At 65.4% G+C, this 18,172-nt stretch overlaps 1 protein-coding gene across 1 annotated transcript in view; it reads left to right on the top strand.

Moving 5' to 3' along the window:
• Nucleotides 1-1,287: 1,287 nt before the first annotated feature.
• The window catches only part of NOTCH1 (notch receptor 1), a 41,011-nt gene continuing 24,126 nt past the window's right edge, over nucleotides 1,288-18,172 (top strand). The window contains exons 1-2 of the mRNA XM_040464355.1: nucleotides 1,288-1,712; nucleotides 17,868-18,130. Coding sequence (XP_040320289.1) covers nucleotides 1,663-1,712; nucleotides 17,868-18,130 — 313 coding nt within the window. The 5' untranslated portion in view covers nucleotides 1,288-1,662. The remainder of the gene's footprint in view (nucleotides 1,713-17,867; nucleotides 18,131-18,172) is intronic.

Here is an 18,172-nt window from a genome sequence, read left to right as displayed (position 1 = left end):
ACTTTGGCGGCGCCCTGCGCCCGCGCCCCGGGCGGCTGGGAACGGGCGGCCGGGGCGGTGGGGGGCGGGGAGGGGAGAGAACCGGGCGATCCGGGGCGCGGGGAGGACAGACCCTCCCCCGCGCCGCCTGCCCAGTCGGGCTGGACTCGCGCCGCCCGCGCCTGGACCCGGGTTTGAAGCCGGGCGTGGGGGCGCTAGGGGCCCCCGGAGGCCCAGCCCCGGGCTCGTCCTTCATCAGCCACGCGTGGGGCTTGCCGCCGGGGCAGGCGGGCGAGCTGCCTACTTTTCGATTTGAATCGAGTCGGTTTTGGTTTCCTGTTGCTCTGGGGGCCATTTCTCTCTCTCCTCGCCTCTGGCCCGCGCCGGGGGCGGATGTTGGGGCGCGGAGTGTGGGGTCCCGGACGTCGCGTTGCCTTTACGGAGCTCTGCGGGGCGCGGTGGGCAGTGGGGCGCCGGGCGGACCGGCCTTCTCCCCATTTAGGAGAGTTCGCGAAGGGCCAGGCGGGAGGCGCGGACCGAGGGGTCTCCTTCCCACGCCTGATCGCTGCCCCCATGCCGGCTCATAGACAGTTTGGCGTGGGCGGGGGGGGGGGGGTGTGTGCGGAACACCCCGCCGCGACTGACTGGTGGGACTTTGACTTTTCGGAGTTCAAGTTTGGAAATCTTGCGAGAGTGGAGAGGGACCCGGAGAAGGAGCGCTTACCCCTCTCTCCACTTCGCATGGAGGAATCTAGTGGTGATTCCTTTCTATCTTCTCCAAAAAGTTGGAGGGGAGAATTAGATCCCCACTTCCAGAAGGTGGGGTTCCAAGTCACACCCCCTCCGCGCCCCCAGGAGGGGCTTCCTTTACACAGCGCTGGTAAAATGGGGAGGGGGCCACCTTATTAATGCCTTCTTGGGAATGGGGCCAAATTCCTTCCAAATGGGGCTCCTTCACCCCCCTCCCCTGGATGTAGCTGAGGATGCCTGCCCGAGGGAGCAGGTATTGGGTGTCCTGGAGGCGGGGCCAGGTCCCTGAGGTGCAGCCCCGGTGCCCCAGGAGGCGGCCCTGGTGACAATGGGCTGCTCTGATTCCGTAGCTGGCGCTTTGTTGGCGGGCGGGGCGTTGGGCTTTGCAGCTGTCGCTTTTTCCCACGAGCTGGGGGGGGTGGGGGGTGGGGAGTGTGCCCCCCCAGCACCGCCCCCTCACAGAACATGTTTGAACAGCCAGACAATCTTGGTGGCTGGATAGGGGCCGTGGCCCCGTTGGGCTCCCCATTGAAGATAGGTGGGGGGGGGGGTGCAGAGTTTGGGAGAGCCGCCCAGGGTCACCTCAGCTTTCCTCTACTGTTGTCCAGATGTCATTTCAGGCCACCCTTACCCACTCTGAGCGTGACCTGTCCACCTGCCGGCCAGCCAACCTGTTGTCCCTCCCCCCATTTCTGACTGTCAGAACTCTGGGCAGAACGTCAAAGCCCCTTGGGGTTCACGTTTGGGAGGGTTCGTGAGGTCTCCTGTCCCCAGCAACCCCATGACAAGGCAGAGCCTTCTGGGTGAGGGGTGGCTGTGTCCCTTGGGGTGGGTCCTTCCCTGGGCTCAGGGCCCCAGTGCCACCTGGGCTGACCTCTTGTCTTACCCCCCCCCCCCCCAGGACTGCGATGTTCCCAGCCCAGCGAGAGCTGCATGAATGGCGGGAACTGTGAAGTATCCCCCAACGGCACGGAAGCCTGTGTGTGAGTACGCGCCCCTGCGCCCCTGTGGGGACCTGGTGCTTTTGTCGGGAGCAGAGCCCCTGCCTTCTGCAGCGGGGGCCCGCGGGGACAGAACACTGGGCCATTGTCTTCTGGAGATGGCCCAGAAGGCTGGGCGCGGTCACGTGTTACTTTTATTGGACAAAGTCTGGCAATTACTTAATCACCAGCAATTATGCTGCGTGTGGAGCTGGTCTGGCCGCTGGAGGTTCGAGCACGCCTTTGTGGGCCACCTTGGGCTCCTGGGGTGCTAGTCGGGAATTCCCGGTACCCTGCTTCTTGCTAAAATCCCTAAGAAACAATGACCCGCCAGGGAGGCTGTGGACCTTCTGGAGCGGCCCAGCCCCCGGGCCACCCTGCCCACGGGGAGTGCCTCCTCCAGGCAGGTGAGTGCAGTGCCTCAGGCAGAAGTGGCTATTTTAATGCCAAACCCACCCCCCTGGGCCTTCGGTCTCGCCCAGCTCACCTTGTCTGACCTCAGGTGAGGTTGGGGGACCCATCTCCCAGGTTGGGGGGTGGCTTGGCTTCTGTCACGGCATCTACAGCTCCGACTCCCGAACCCTCCATCCAGTCCATCGCCCACCCAGCGTTGGGTCCTTGGCTGGGAAACCAGCGTGTCGCGTGTGTATGTGTGTGTGTGTGTGTGTGTGTGTGTGTGTGTGTGTGTGGCACAGCCCGCAACCCACCCTGATGGGGCAGGGGGCGTGTTAGAGTCCGCGCCCTCCCTGTGCGCTCTGGCCCCGGGAAGTTTTTCTCTCGTGGTTGACTTTGTCCCTGGTGGGAAATATGAGGAGGTGCTTGGTGGCTGGAGAAAGGGCCCCCCCCCCCATGGAGGGGGGGCTAGAGGGAGAAGTGGCTCCCCAGCCGTCCTCCATCCCGGTCCTCGGCGTGCCGCATTCCCACTGCTCAGGGCCCCTTCCCTTGACAACCCTTGGCCCGTGGGCTAGCAGCCCCCCCTTCACTGCCCCCACCCTCCCCGAACTGAAACCAATTAAGCAGGTCTGTGAGCAGTTTCATAGACAAAGAGGATTGTGTCTTTGTCAGATGCTAATGAATGCACACTACTTTTTTTTTTTTTTTTTTTTTTGCTTTTTTGGGGCCTTTTTCTTCTCCTGCAGAAGCCTCACCGACGCCTGATGCCCTAAATCTTGCTTCCTTCCATTCAGAGACCGACAGCTGGGATTCAGGGGAAGCGCAGCGGCTATTGTCGGGAGGAGGATTAATGCTGTGTGATTAATTATGCGTGGCTTCCCAGAATGCACGACTCCCTTCCCGCCTGCCCCACGCCCGCTCTGGCCCTGTGCTCACCCATGGGGCCTGGGGGGTCTCCGGACCTGTGCGGAGGGCTTTGGGAAGGCAGGAGGGGTCTCTTTGTGCCACGGGGGAGCAGGGACAGACTGGCCCAGGGGACCCTGGAGTCTCTCTGGGCTGGAGCCTGGGCCACAAGGGGGCTACTGCAGCCCCCTGCTTGCGTTGGGGTGAGACGCTTCTAGGGGACAGGGCGACAGTGTGCGTGCTCCCCACCCCTCCGACCAAGCCAGGCCACTGATCAGGGCTTGGGCGCCGGCCTTGTCTCCTCCCTGGGGCCTGGGGCCCCCTCCTTGGCGGGAAGCCTGCCTCAGTCTGGCCTGGCACTCGGCCGAGCTTGGCCCACAGAGACCCCATTGTGCACACCCCACAGATCCACTTGGAAGACGGAACGGAAGTGCCATTCTCAGAGGCCCCACCTCTGGGTGGCACTGTGCTGGAGCCTGGGGACCAGAGCGGGGACGGGGCGACAGCCGGGTCCAGCTGCGGAGGGGCACAGGTCTGGACCCATGGTGCGGTTTGGGGACCTTGTGGCCGCTCCCGTGAGGGGCCCTGGCTCCCTCTGCCCCTGGGGCCTGTGCCTCTGGCTGGGCTCTTCTGTTCCCGTGAAGCCCCAGAGGGTCTGCTATATGGGTGGCCTGGCCCTTGCGGCTGAGCGGAGAAGACACCTTCCTTCCTCAAAGGTGTTGGGGTACGGGCTTCTGGTGCCAACCTGGGTGGAAACTCCGACTCTGTAGCATTCACCCCGGCCTCTCGGAAGGTTCTTTGACTTTCCGAGCTGGTCTGCTGGCTCCCCTAGGGATAGGGTGTGGGAAACGGTCGTGTCACAGTGCCCGGCGCATTAGTACCTGGTGAATCATCTGTTTCCACCCCAAAAGAGAAGGAACCTTCCCCAGAAGCCGCTAGTCAGGTGGCTGCAGGGCTCAGCATCGGAAAAAGAGGTTTCTGTCGGCGTGAAAGCGCTCCCAGGGTGTCACCGAGTAGCAGAGGTGTAGCGGGCCCGTGGCTGCGGAGGAAAGACCCGCCGCCTGTCCCTGTGGGCAGAGCGCCATCCCTGCAGGGCTGCTGTGCGGGGTGGCCCTGCAGGCAGGCCCGGGGGGGGGGGGGGTGGTCATCGAAAGGCTTCTGGGGCCTGCCTGGTCCTGGACTGGGAGCGGAGGCCCCAGGGTTGCTGGGACAGTCTCCCTGCCCGCGGGAAAGTCTGTTCCACTGGGCGCCTTCCAGGTGATCGCAGAAGCGGAGTGAGCCATCGCGCTCAGAGGGCAAGTCCAGCTGGCTGGCCGGTGGCGGGCTTTAGCTTTGGACCATCCGGTATTTGAGGCCTGGCTGCGCCACCTGCTAGCTCTGTGACCCCAGGTCGTCGGGCCGCCGGAACTCAGGTTCCCCGTCGGTAGTGTGGGGCCGACACGATCGATCTCTCCGCGGCACGAGGATTGCGTAAGAGCGGCAGGCTTTAGAGACCGGCTGAGCGTCCGTTTCTTCCCTGCCTTCTCCTTTTGAGCTGACAGGGCTGGTTTCGGGATCCTCCTTCTCGAATGTTCAGTTGGCTAATGAGTGAATTCGGAGAAGCCAAAAGGTGCTGCCTGGTGGGCCCAGGCCGGGTGCTGCGTGGGGAGGGGCTCCTGGGGGTTTTATCACCTGCGGGGACTCTGATCAGCAGTCCTGTCTGCTTTTTCCCCAAAGACACCTTTGAGCACCTGCCGTGTGCTGGGTTTTCTGCTCATGGCCGGCTCAGGTCAGACACAGCCCCTGCCCCCACGGAGGTGACTTTCTAGTGTGGGGACAGGAGAGGTGACAACAGTGCATGTGACCTGTCAGGCGGAGGGGAGCTCAGCGTGGCTTGAGCCTGGCCTGACGTGGCTCCCAGCAAGCCCGCGGCACCATGTGGGGTCAGGCCTGGGGTGGGGGTGGGGTGGGGGGGTAAGCGAGCGCAAAGACCTCGCGGCTGCCGGGATCAAAGAGTGCGGAGTGGCGCCTGGCCCGGCCTCTCTCTTTCGCTCCGAAGCGAGTGTTCTAACCACTGCCCTGTCTTGCCTGCACTGCCCGAGGCCTCCGTGGCCAGTCTCCGAGGAAGCGGGGCCGGACGACAACTTCCCTTTAGAAGAGGAGGTTCAGAGGCTCCGGCGGGAAGTGCCTTGGCCCTCCGCTTCCGGGGGACCTAACGTTTCGCGTCTCCTGCCACCCAGTTTGGATGTTTCCATTGAGTCACCTGGGAGTCTTGGGCGAGGCTGGGGGACGAACAGGTGAATTCTCAGGTCTGCTCCAGGGCTTCCTCTGTTTATGCGGCTTCAGCTTTGGGGCCAGGTAGGAAAACACATGTCAGACACCCACTGTGAACCAGAACGTTCTCCCCTGCCGGGAGACGCGGCAGGGAACGTGCCTTCTTTACAGGAAGGTGCCTCTTTGGACGGGGCCCTGCCTCTGAACGGCGGCTAACGTTTTTTCCACTGAAAAGAAATACGAATTTTTTTTTAAAGAGAAAGGAAACTATGCCCTTAGCAGGAAGAGGGTGGGGCGGGCCGAACCCTTGGCTGGCAGAGGAGAAGCCCTTCATCAGGACGTCGGGGGGCACAGTCCGGGTGCTGGGACTCCCCAGACGATGGCGGCGGGAGAGGGCCCGTGGGACACCTCTGCTCCACCCCGCTAAGGGCCAGAGTGCAGCGTGAGGCCCCCGCAGGCCGGACCCCAGCACCGACCCCCCTCCTCATTCTCTGTGCCTTCGATGGGGATGGGCGGCGGGGCCCCCTGGGCAGTGCCTGGCTGAGGGGTTGCACCCTCCTGGGGTGGGGAGGGCACCTTTCCTGTTTCGTGTCTTGTCTATAAATAGTGAAAGGATGTGGCTTTGTCGAGTTGATTGAGCAGCTAGATTGCTTTCCTCAATAACGTAACACTAACAACTCCACGCACAGACAGCTGCTGTTACCCGGCCTCATAAAACCCCTGGCAGACGGTTTACTCCACTGGCTCACACCCCCTCCAGGTGGTGGCCAGCTCTGCTCTGCTCGGCTGCTTTTTCTTTTCATCGCCAGTTTACAGGTGGGAAAAACTGAGGCTGAAGGGAAGAGGCGGGGCAGGAGGGGGGGCGGATCTGAAGCCGGCTTACGTCAGCTCTCACCTTCGTGTGCAGGCTCGTCCAGAGTCCCAGAGGCTTTTACGAGCAGCTGGCTTCGCGGCATCGTGACCGTGGGTCAGGATGTGTTTGATGACCCTGAAGTTTCCCAGTGCTGCCGGGGCCTGACCGTCTCTGGTTGGGTACGCGGACCCGGGCCTCGGTTTCCCCCTCTGTACGTGAGGGAGCTGGGTTTGGGGGCTCCTGGAGTTCTCCTGCAGGTGCGGCCCAGCAGGACCCCGGCACAGGCCTGTAAACGCCTGGGTGGTGGCCACAGGTGGTGGGGGCGGGGGTGCCCGGGAGTCAGGCCTCCTGCCTGGCAGGTTCCGCAGGTCTGGGGCCAGGGCCAGGGCTAGGCTCCGGTGTTCTCACCACCTGGCCCACCCGCCAGGAGGGGGCGGGTCCCTGCAGAGGGGGCCGCGGTTGACAGGTGTTCTGGAGGAAGGCCCTTCTCTGAAGCAGCCTGGGCGGGCTTCTCCTGGAGACCTCGCCCCGCCCCACCCTGCTCCTGGGACGCAGGTTGACAAATAGATTTGGGGGGCAGTGGATACCCGTATGGGGGTTTCGCTGGTCGATCACACGCACCGTAAATTCTGTTATTTTAGCCACTTGAAGTGTACGATTCGGGAGCATTTAATACGTTCACGAGGTTCAACTCCCACCGTTATCTGCTTCCAAAGCTTTGCCGCCCCCCCCCCCCCCCCCCCAGGCGCCGGTCCTTCTCTCATGGCCTGTCTTGGGCCTGCGTCCACCTTGCTGCCGCTGGAGCGAGTAAAAACGCTCCTCCCGCCGCATCCCTACAGTGCCTGCGTGCTCCCCCTCCGGGCCCAGCCCATGAAGTAGTCATCCCGTTTTCCCCGGGCCCCCGGCCCCCCCCGCCACCGGCCCTGGCAAGCCCCGGTCTGCTCTCTGTTTCTGGATTGGCCTGTCCTGGACGTTTCACACGAGTAGAGCTCCCCCCGCCCCAAGCGGGGCTTGGCATGTCCCCGGGGGAGTCGCCCGGGAAAGCCTGGCACACCTGCGGCCCCGGCCTGCTCAGGCTCCAGGTTCCCTGGCAGCCTGTGCTCTTGCCAGCCCCCACGCGGTGGCGGCCTGAGGAGCCCGGGGGGGGGGGGGGGGGGCCCCCCGGGCGGCAGGCCCGGGGGCCGGGCCAGGTCCCAGGTGGCACAGCCCCAGCAGAGGATGTATGGTTGGGAGCGGGCGGGCCCCCGGCCCCACCATCTACCTGCTCGGGGGTCTTCCCGTGGGGTGAGAGCGCGTCTTTCCCTGGGTTCTCAGTGTCAGCCCAGACTTCTGTCCCTTGGTGTGGGGGGTGGGGGGGCCACTGTGCATCTCCGAGACCCCGGGGAACTCTGGGACAGAAACACCCCATATTTCACCATCAGGCGGTCCCTTCTGACCCCGCACCCACCTTAGGTGGCCCCCAAACAACTTTCCCCACTTTCGCCTAAGCTCAGGGGCAGGGATCAGCAGGGATCAGGATGTCTGTCATTAACACCTTAGAGTGAATTAGGTTGAGCATTGTCCTCTCTCTGATGCAAAGCTGCTGCTTTGAGCGGGTTGTGGACACCTCTGAGAGGCCCGGCCTCTCCCACCAGGCGGCCTGCCCCTTCTGCTGCCCTTTGTTGGGCTGGGGGCTTTCTCTGGAGGTCAGCCCTGGGGCTTCCCTCGCCCGAGCAAGAGGGCTTTCTGGGGTTCCCAGCTTCCTGGAAGGAGTCCTGCTTTCCAGTAGGTCTTGGTCAGGGGGGAGGCGTGCACTGGGGAGCCTGGCCTCCGACGGCCACCCCTGCGGTTCCCAAACCCGAGCGTCCCTCAGGTACAGCTGCCAGCCCCTGCCGGGTCTCGGTCTGGCCGCCCAGTGCGGCGCTGGGGTGTCTCGGGATCAGGCCAGGCCCAGATGCTGCTTTTGTGGTCTCTTGACCCAGACGGCTCACCCCGCCAAGGAGGGGTCCCTCAGCCACAGGACACTTGCAGCTCATCTGGCCCCACTCCACAGGCTGCTCAGAGATGGGTGGGTGGCGGGCGGGAGCCGGTCTGATCAGCGGGAAGTCAGGCCGAATGCTAGGCCGTGGTCTCTGAGATTTTTTCACCAGAGACGTGGCCCCGTTACCACCTGTGCTGTGCGGTCTGGGGCTGGGACTCATCCTGGCCACGCTCTGAGCGGGTGAGAGGATTTGTCCCCAGCTGTCCCAGCTGACCCCTCAGTGGGCTGGCTGGCAGTCGCGTGCTCTCAGCGTTCCAGTTGGTTCGGTTGAGCTGGGAAAGCGGTCCCCTAGGCACTGTCCCTTCGTCACTGTCCCCTCATCGCTCTGTCCCCTCGTCACTCTGTTGATGCTGGTGATTTGCTGAGCAAACCGCTCCCCCCATGGGGGAGCCGAGGCCGGATGGTCATGTCCATCCCACTGTGAGGGGTGGGGTCTGAGAGGTGGCCACAGGACATCCGAGACGCCTGCCCACCCACCCTGAGAGTTCTGGGACCCACACGGGTCACTGGGTTGGGCTGGGAAGAAGTTGTTGCTGTCCCTGGGGACCCTTCCGGGCCAGCCTCCTGCCGTCTTCACCCCACGGTGGCGGCCCGGCCTGGGTCACAGTTTGAGCCACGGGCATCTGCCCAGGGGGCCACCACTGTTGACCCTGTGCTGATGGGCCCGGGTTACGAGCCTCCTCCAGGCCCCTGGGGAGGAGTTTGCCCCCACTTACGCCTAGCTGGGCAGGCAGACCCAGGCCACAGCAGGCCTCCCACCAGCCCGGCCAGGCCGGGGGGCACCAGAGGATAGGGTGGGCCGGGAGAGCGGTAGCTGGAGGCCTCTGGAAGGGTCAGCCATGCCTTCACAGCAGGGCCTTGTCGCCGGGCTGGGGACCTGCCTCCCACCATTTCCTCCGCGTTGGTTTGTTGATGAGCGGAAACTATACGGTTACTGGAAATGAGACGTTTGGGGAAGGAGCCAGAGTTTTGAGTGTGTGTATTTTTCCCAGCAGCTTTTTAGTAAGAGAGATGCTGAGTTCGGGCTGGGGGGTGGGGAGGGTCCTGCCCCTCGGGGCCCCGGTCTCCCCTCCCTCCCGAGAGGGCCTGGGTGAGGTCACCGCAGCGTGGGCCTTCCGGGTCAACCTGAGGACTCCTCCACCTGTCGGCCTGGCTGGTCCTGGCTCCCCCCGGGGCAGCCCACGGGGCGGGGCCTCCCCCCTCTCTCCTCCCTCCAGTGGTCAGAACGAGGGCGGCCTCGGCCCTGTCTGGTTGAGCGCCAGATCGGGGAGCCAGGTGTGGCCGTGAGCCCCAGCATCCGTGCGTGGCTGGGGCTCAGAGTGTGGCGGCACCCTGCCCGGTGGTCCGGGGCCCCGGGTCCGGGCTCGGCTGGCCCCTGCGCTATGCTCACTCGGGCCTGGGCCAGCGATGGGGGTGGGCGCAGAGCCGGAAGTGGAGGCCCGAGCAGGTGGGCGGCTCCGGGTTCTGGAAGACCTGGCTTCCAGCCTGCAGGGAGATGCCGTCTACACTGGTAGCCGTGTACTGGGCTTTCCCCCCCATCGTAGCGCAGGGCTCCCACAGGGCTGGGGTAGTGGCCCCACCACCAGCACCGGCTTCCTTCTACCTACCATGTGGGCTCTGTGACCTTGGGCTGCCCACCCCCCTCTCTGAGGTCCTTTCCTTCAGGACCTTGAGCCGGGCGGAGCATCCCACAGAGTTGCTGGCCGGTGAAGGTGCCGTCCTTGGGGTGTCCCCTTTGTGTTCGTGTGACTGACTGGGCCCGTGTGCCACCCTCCCCCTTGTCCCGACAGAACGCATTGGTTGAGGTTTACCCTGTCCTGGAGCCCTTGCCTCATGGTGCAAGGTCTCGTCCAGAAAGCTGTCCCAGAGACCAGCCCTGCTTCAGCATTTGGGCAAGGTCATGCTGGGACAGAAGGTCAAGTCCAGCCCAAGAACTTCCCAGTATCCCTGCAGGGGAAGAAACCCCTCCAGAGGGCCCTGGACCCATGCCAATGGTCCCAGGACACCCGGGTGTCCCCAGAGGGTGACAGTGCAGGCCCCACCCTCACCCCACCCCCACCCCGGGCCTTGTGCAACTGGCTGGATTCTGTCTCTGGTATTCGCTGTGCCCCAGGCCACCTTGGAGGCAGTGCTGGGCCCAGGGTGATAGCCAGGTGTGCAAGCGTGGGGGGTGTGTGGGGCCTGGTGGCCCGTGGGGGCGGCCGTGCTCGGTGGGTGTGAGTGAGGAGAGGAGGCCAGATAGAACGGGGCTGGTGACTGGTGCGGGATGGCAGTGACCTTTGGGACCGCTGCTGAGCGAATGCCTGTGCCCCGGCTTAGCCACAGGCAGCCCACGGCTGGCCCTGACAGGGTCCGGGGCTGTCCCAGGGTCCTCGGCGGAGTGCAGCAGGGGCAGGCTGGGTGTGACCTCCGTCCCTGTCGTCTCGGTGCCTCCACTGCTTTCCAGGTAGGAGAGCCACAGGGGTGCTACGGGCGAGGGTGGTGGTAGGTGCCCAGCACAGGTGTGACCAGCCCTCCTGCTGGACAGGGACCCGGAGAAGTCCCACCTGCCAGCTGGCTGGGAGGCTTCCTGAGTCCCAGAGCTCTCCCCCATGCCCCACCCCCAGCCGGGGTTTTGGGTTTCGGCTGAGCTTGTGGGATGTAAGAATGCATTGTGTGCCCCAGCCCTCCAGGCGTGGGAGGGTCAGGTGGTCAGGCGAGGAGCCCAGGCCTCCCGGGCAGGGCATCTGGGGTCCAGGGGCACACACCCTCCCTCCTCCACGCTCGGAGCTCCTGCTGGACCCTTAGCTGCCTCTAGGGGGGCGGCCCTGCTCTGCCTGCCTGGGTGGCTGGCTCCTGGCCACCGCCAGTGACAGCAGAAGTTAGGAGTTGCATTCACATCCAGGTGGTGCTGTGGGCAATAATGCGCCCGAGCCCTGGTTTTCTCATCTGTGAAATGGGCCCAGCGTGTAGCTTCAGGGCCGTTGCGGGAACCCCATGAGCTCAAGCTGGCGGTCTAATTACGGGTCGTCTTTCATGTCCTGGGGTCCGTGTGAGGGGGTCCTTGGTGTCCTTGCAAGGCGCGGGGCACAGAACTGAGGTGCCCCTTGCGTGCTTGCCCTGGTCAGCCGCTGGGGTTGGGCGTACAGCCTTCTCCGCTCCGCACGTCCCCTGAGATGGCATCTGCTTCTGGGAGCAGGGGCGGGAAGTTGCCAGAATCATTTGTGGCTTCGGCGTGGAGCTTGGTCTGCAGTTGCTGACTTCATTAATCGAGTTTCGGATTAAGCCCTCCCTGTGGCCTCGTGAGCCTGTCGATTCCTTCATTGCATCCGAGCGACTGGGGTGCGGGTGTGGGTGCCGCCCTGCTGGGGAGCAGAGGCCCCCCGAGGCTGTGGGGGAGGGGCCCGCGGGCGTTCTGGGGACACAGTCGAGGGAGGACACACGTCCCAACCTCGTCTCTAGTTTGCAGCTCTGTCTTCTGGGAGACTGGGGGGGGGGGGTGCAGCAGGTTTTTCTGACGTGCCTCACAGCCCTGGCGCTCTCGTGACCCTGGGGGACCCCATGCTTGCTGTCCCTGCAAGCGCGCGACCCCACACCATGGGTGGGCCTGGGTGCCTGCTGCCGGGCCAGCTCAGGAAGCCGCCCCTGCTTCCCACGTTGAGGGTGGGGCGGCTCTGAGTGACGTGGGGACAATGAGCCATTTGGGGGCATTGTTTTCCCTGCGGTGGGAAAGGTGGCTTCCCGGGAGGGCAGGTGGTTCGTCCTCCCACAAAGGGCTTCCCCCAGAGCCGAGGAAGGAAGCCCGAGCTGCTCCTGCGCTTCCTGTTCCCAGCAGATTTTAGACCGTCCAGAGATGCAACCTGGGGAGAAGATTGGAGACAAAGCTGGGAGCGCTGTCAGCAGCTGTTGGGGCCGGAAGGCCTGGGCCCTCGGGGAAGGCTGCACCCCCCCCCCCCCCCCCCCACCCCAGCCTGCTGGGCTGCTCTTTTGGGCTGTGGGTCTGTCAGGAAGAGCCCTCGCTGCCCCAAGGCCCTGGGAGCAGCCCCAGCCCACCAGGGGCCCGATCCCGCTGTAGTGGCCCCTGCGCACCTGCCCCACCCTCACCCTGTGCCCCCTGAATGCAGGTCAGGTGGGGGAGGGAGCTGGCGCAGAAAGGGATAGAAGCCGGGAGACAGCCCAGGGCTGGGGGGGTGGGGGCGGGAGGGGCTTGAGTGCAGCGGAGGTGCTGGCAGGGTCCTAGCCCGCCCCGCGGACAGGTGTCCGGACAAAGGCTTCTGCGGGTCTGAAAGGAAGCCGGGGACTTTGGGGGTGAGGGCAGCGGGCCAGTGCCCACTTGCCCCAAGCCTCACCTCTCCTGGGGGCTTTGTTTCCCCAGAGCTGAGCTGTCCCCGCTGTCCCCAGTGGGAAAGGCCCCCAGCTCCACCCCCCTCCCGGGTAGGGCACAGGCCGGGGAGGCCCCCTGAGCTCCCGCCTACCTACAGGCAGTGAGCAAATCACCGCCGCCGCCGCCTGGCAGCCAGTCCCTCCTGGAAGACGGGTTCCCTGCTGGAGTAGGGGGCGGGACTTGGACTGGCCTTGGCCCAAGGAGGGGCTGAGGTCCCAGGAGCGCCCCCAAGCCCTGCCCAGAGAAAGACCCGGCTCCTTGACCCCCGTCTCGTGGCTCCACCTGTAGGGGACTGAGGTCCTGGCCTCAGTCTGCCCCTGTAGCAAGGGGCCAGAGCTTTCCCCACCCAGGCCACGGGTGGCCCCGGGTAGGGGGGCTGGGACGTGGGTGGTTCTCTTCTTCCCAGGCCGGGGGTCTCAGAAACTCCTGGCCCAGCCGCGCAGGGGTGGGTGGGCCTGGCTTCGCGGCAGCGGCCCCCAGTGTTGTGGTTTAGGTGGAAGGCAGCGGCCTTGGCGGGCCTCTGCTTGGCACAGCAGGGCTGGGCTCTGGGAGGCGCTTCAGCCTCCCGTCCGTGCCCACCCCTTGTCACCAGGGGACTCCGGTGATGTGGCGTTGGCTGCCCCGTACAGCAGGAGCCCGAGGGCCCCAGACTCCGCTTCCCGGGCAGAAAGCTCGAGGAGGGGCAGCAGTGGCCATTCGGGGAGGGGGCTCCTAGGCCCGCATTCTGCTCGGCAGAGGTGGACTTGGTTAAGGAGGGGATGGCTCCTTGCATCCAGGTGGCTTCTTGCTGTAAGGACGCGGGCTGCCCGGTGGCGGGGGCAGGGCGGTGCTGTGCTGCCTGGAGGTCCTGGTGGGTCAGCTCTGTGCAGGGGAAGTCCTGTGTCCCCACAGATCCCCTCAGACACAGCAGCTCAGCTGGGCCGGTAAATCTGTTCCCAGGAACGCGGTAGGAAATGCACACATCAAGCCCAGCGCTGCCTGGAGTGAGTGCCCTCTGCCCAAATGGCCAGGGCACCAGATGAGGGGCACGTGCGGTCCCCTTGACCCCCCCACCCCCGCTGCACTCCTGGGAAACTGAGGTCCCGGCAGGCAGAGTGGGGCGGGGAGCCCCGCCTGCCCCCCCCCCCGCCCCCCCCCCACCGGCTGGCGGGGCGGGGGGGGGGGGCGCAGGGCCCCACCCCCGGACCACAAACTCCTTGAGGGCAGAACTGAGTACAGCACTGCTCACTGCTTAGTCCTTCCGTCTCTTCCTAGTTTGGGGCAGAGGGAGCTGTCATCTGTCCCCTGGGGGTGGCAGATGGCCGCTTAGCTTAGAAAAGAAAACAGTGCAATTTAGAATTAGTCCCGGGTGAAAGGTCGAGGCAACGTCTGCCTCCGGATGCTCCCCGGACTTGCATTTCTATGGAGCGGCGCTGGCGGGCGGGGAGGGAGGGCGGGAGCCAGCACAGTGGAAATATTGAGGGGGGGAACAAAGCGTCCTCGTCCTCCGCTGTGGGACCACAGGCCCGGCAGCCATTTGGCGCTCCTCGCGGGGCAGGGGGACAGGGGGACAGGGTGTCTGCCGGAAGCCCGGCCCCCTGGTGGTCCCTCCACAGCCCTTCCCCTGGAGCCCCCCCCCCCCCCCCCCCCCCCCCCCCCCCCCCCGCCGTCCCCACCTGTCACTCACCTGCTGCTTGGGCTGCCTGGGGGTTCCAGGACAGGACAGGACCACAGGCAGGGGGAGGAGCAGACACCGGGTGGCCTCCTCCAGGAGGGGTGCGGGGCCGACAGGAGGGCTTGCTTAGGTCACTCGAGGCCCTGAGCTGGGCCCGCTGTAGGAAGCCTCTCCATTTCGAGGCAGGCGTGGGGTACGGTTTTCCTCGTCAAGCCCAGTGCCATCCCCGCCAGGGGCCTGCACTGACCCCCCCCAGGGCCAGCGTGGAGGACAGACTGGCCACGTCCAAGCAGGGGCCTTATGGTCCCTCCTGCCCCCGCAGGGAAGTCTGGGTGGCGTGGGCAGAGGGGGCCCCGGGGGGGGCGTCCCCGCAAAGCTCCAGCGTATGGCCAGGTTGGGGGAGAGGCGCTCGCAGGTGCAGAGGAGAAAGCAACAGCCCGGCCGCGGGCGGCCCGGAGCTGGAGCACCCCAGAGTGGGGGTGGCGGGGAGGGTGGCCTCGGGACTGGCCCAGACCTCCGCGCTCGCCTCGAGGCCCAGACGCTGTGCCGGGCTTGGTGCTTCCTCTTGGCTCAGGCTCCCGGCCCAGCCCCGGCCGTACCTCGGACCCCACACACCACACAAAACACCTGCCTCTACTGTTCCGTCTCCAGGGGCCGCCCCTCCTGTAGCTGGGGCGCTGACGGTGCACGGCAGCCGTGGGGCTGGGCGGCGTGCCTTCGCGGCGGTGTCCGCCTGGCCTGGGCAGGAGCAGGGGAGACAATGGGCCCTGTCAGCTGCCGCCTTCCCCCGCGGAGGAGCCTCCTTGGCTCCTGCCCCGCCCGCCCTGGTTGGCGGCCCGCCGCGCCCGGCTGGGAGCAGCTGCCGCCCGCGTCCCCGGCCACAGGCGCACCTGCTCCCCGGCCAGCCTTTGTCCGCACTACCGACGCCTGATTTATTGGCATGTTTTCCCTTGCTGGCCCGGCGTGACCCAGCCTCGTTGGCTAGGATGTGACCCGTCCAGGTGGGCTCTCCCGCAGTCTTCCCACGGGGGTCCCCACTCGGGGGGGTGGGGGCGGGGGGCTGGAGAGCAGGGGCCCGTTCACAGGGATATTGTCCCGTGGCTGGAGGGTCTGGGGTGCGCGTCCGGGCAGAGCCTTCTGGTGCCTCTGGGGACGCCCAGCGTCCTGACGAGTTAGGGATTGGTCTGGTGGCAGGGGAGCCCCAGGGACACCCTCTGGGACCACGAAGGCCTCCCTCCCCTCAAGCCAGCAGGGCTCAGAGAGGAAGGGGGTGGTGTGGATGAGGCGGGCTCCCACCCTGCTCTGATGACCAAGCGCCCTCTCTCCAGTGCCCACCACCCGCCCGCTCCGTCAGTGGCTGGGAAAGAAAAACGAGCCTTTTCTCCAAGCGGTGAGCGGTGGCCAGCTCCCGCCTGACAATGGAGGGCATTGATAGGTTGGGGGAGGCGCTGCCTTGCCGCCCCCATCCCCCATCGCTGCACTCCGAGCCCACAGTGCCACTCGGGCCGGGACCAGGCGGTCTGTAACTGGATCCGAGCACCCCCTTCCCCAGCCTCCTGGAGTGTGGCCGTGCCGGGGTGAGGGGACCTGCTCCTGGGGTCTGTCCTCCTCACAGGAGCCGGCCGGCCCCACTGCGCCCGTCTGACCAGGCTGGGCAGGAGCCTCACTCCGCCTGAGTTCCCTCCCTGGGGCCCCGGAGGTGACCTGTTTTCTTTAAGCCAGTTGGTTTGGGACTTTTGGCTTCTGACAACAGATGGTGAGCCCCAGTGGCCATTTCGTGTTGTCCTTGTCCGCCGCACCCAAGCCGTAGCCGCAGAGAAAAGCCCTCAGGGAGACAGATGCCTCCCAGGCATGCAGAGTCCCCAGCCCCTCCGACGACGGCCACCCGACCCATGCAGGCTTGATTCCAGCTCCTGGGTCAGGCAGGGCGGGGGGAAGGCAGTGAGGACGAACAGGCTGCCCTCTGCTGAGGGTGGAGGTCCCCGTGTGACGGGTGGGCTCTGAAAGCGGGGGTGTTTTCATGTTTGGGAGAGCCCCCTCTTCACGCGGGGACCCGAGGTTCCCCGCCAGCCCCCCACCTCTGCCAGGGGGAGGAGGCCCCGCCCACCCAGGGCCCAGGACTGTGGGTGCAGCGTCCCGGCTGCCTTCCCAGGCCATGGCGGCCCCGGGGGCGGGCCGGGGGCACGTTATGCCTCAGAGGCTTTGCGCCTGGGAAGAACAATGCCTGGCTGGTCCCAGAGCCTTTCCTGAGCTTTTCCCTCGAGTACAAGGCCACAAGGTGACCTCGGTGGGCAATTTGTGGCCCAGGCTCCAGAAGCCGGACCAACAGGTGGCCAAGGGAGGCCCTGTGGTGGGGTGACATGTGCTGAGCCCTGTCCCTGCAAAGAAGCCGTGTGAACCCCCCCTCCCCCCCGTTCATCTGCTCCTGTTGGAGACTGAGCAGTGTGCTGAGAGGTACAGCATAGACCCAGCAGACATGGTGGCCTTCACCCCCATGCTCCCCCTGCTCCCCCCTGCTCCCCAGCCCGGCCGGCTCGCCAAGAGCTCAGGAAGTATGCTCCTCCTGGCGCACCTTGATTTCTCCTGCTGGGAAATGGGTTTGTCTGCTCCCAGCTGATGTTGCCTGGACATCGTGCAGACTTGATGCCAAAGGGGGAGACCGTGTCTGGGCGCTAAGCGTGGGTGGGGGATGGGCTGCCAGCTGTGGTGCCCCCGGCAGGTGAGACCCCGGCGGGAGCCACTCTGCTGTGTCTACAGCCTTATGTCTGTTGATCACGTGGGTATTGAAAGAAGAGAAGCTAGGGGCGCCTGGGTGGCGCAGTCGGTTAAGCGTCCGACTTCAGCCAGGTCACGATCTCGCGGTCCCCGAGTTCGAGCCCCGCGTCAGGCTCTGGGCTGATGGCTCGGAGCCTGGAGCCTGTTTCCGATTCTGTGTCTCCCTCTCTCTCTGCCCCTCCCCCGTTCGTGCTCTGTCTCTCTCTGTCCCAAAAATAAATAAACGTTGGAAAAAAAAAATTTTTTTTTAAAAGAAAGAAGAGAAGCTGGGGGGCGCCTGGGTGACCCAGTCAGTTACCCGTCCGACTTCGGCTCAGGTCACGATATCGCGGTTCGTGGGTTCGAGCCCTGCGTCGGGCTCCGTGCTGACAGCTCAGGGCCTGGAGCCTGCTTTGGATTCTGTGTCTCCCTCTCACTCTGACTCTCCCTCTCTCCCCCCCCCCCCCTCCCCCCCCCCCAAAAAAAAAACACCATTTAAAATTTAAAAAAAAAAAAAAAAAAGAAGAAAAAAAGTAAAGCTGGGGACTGTTTTTTTACCCAAATAAGGCACGTTGGTTACAGAACAGCTTGAGGTAGGAGGAGGAGACCAGCCCCCCACACCAAAGGGTCTCGGGGCACCCCCTCCCCGGGAGCGGCTGTGGGCCCGTGTGTCCCCTTCTCTGTGGCCACACAGACGCTCACGAGGGTTTTGCGATCAGGTCCGGCTTCGCGGGTCTCCAGCCCGTTGCCCCAGTTAACATGAGGTGAAATTCACTTAACGTACGGTTCGCCGCTTGAAGGCGCACGGCGCCACGGCGCTTGGCCCACGCGTGAGGTCGTGCGGCCCCCCAGCGCTGTCTGGTCCCGGGACGTGCCGCCCGCGGCGGGGCCCGACAGCGGCTGGCGCTCCCCGGGGACGGTGCGGGGAGCCGGTGGGAGTAACCGCTCCGGCCTGTCTGCTGCAGCTGTAGCGGCGCCTTCGCGGGCCGGCGATGCCAGGCGCCCAACCCCTGCCTCAGCGCCCCCTGCAAGAACGCGGGGACGTGCCACGCGGTGGACCACGGCGGCACGGTGGACTACGCCTGCTCCTGCCGCCTGGGCTTCTCCGGGCCCCTCTGCCTGACGCCCCGGGACAACGCCTGCCTCGCCAAGCCCTGCCGCAACGGCGGCACCTGTGACCTGCTCACCCTGACCGAGTACAAGTGCCGCTGCCCCCCCGGCTGGTCAGGTGAGGGCCGCGCCGGCCCCCCCCCCCCCCCCCTCGGCCCCG

This window comes from Herpailurus yagouaroundi, unplaced genomic scaffold, assembly GCF_014898765.1.
Source record: "Herpailurus yagouaroundi ecotype Mexico unplaced genomic scaffold, PumYag 440, whole genome shotgun sequence".
NCBI lineage: Eukaryota > Metazoa > Chordata > Mammalia > Carnivora > Felidae > Herpailurus > Herpailurus yagouaroundi.
Note: the sequence above shows the minus strand (reverse complement) of the source record. Positions and strands in the feature narration are given on the sequence as shown.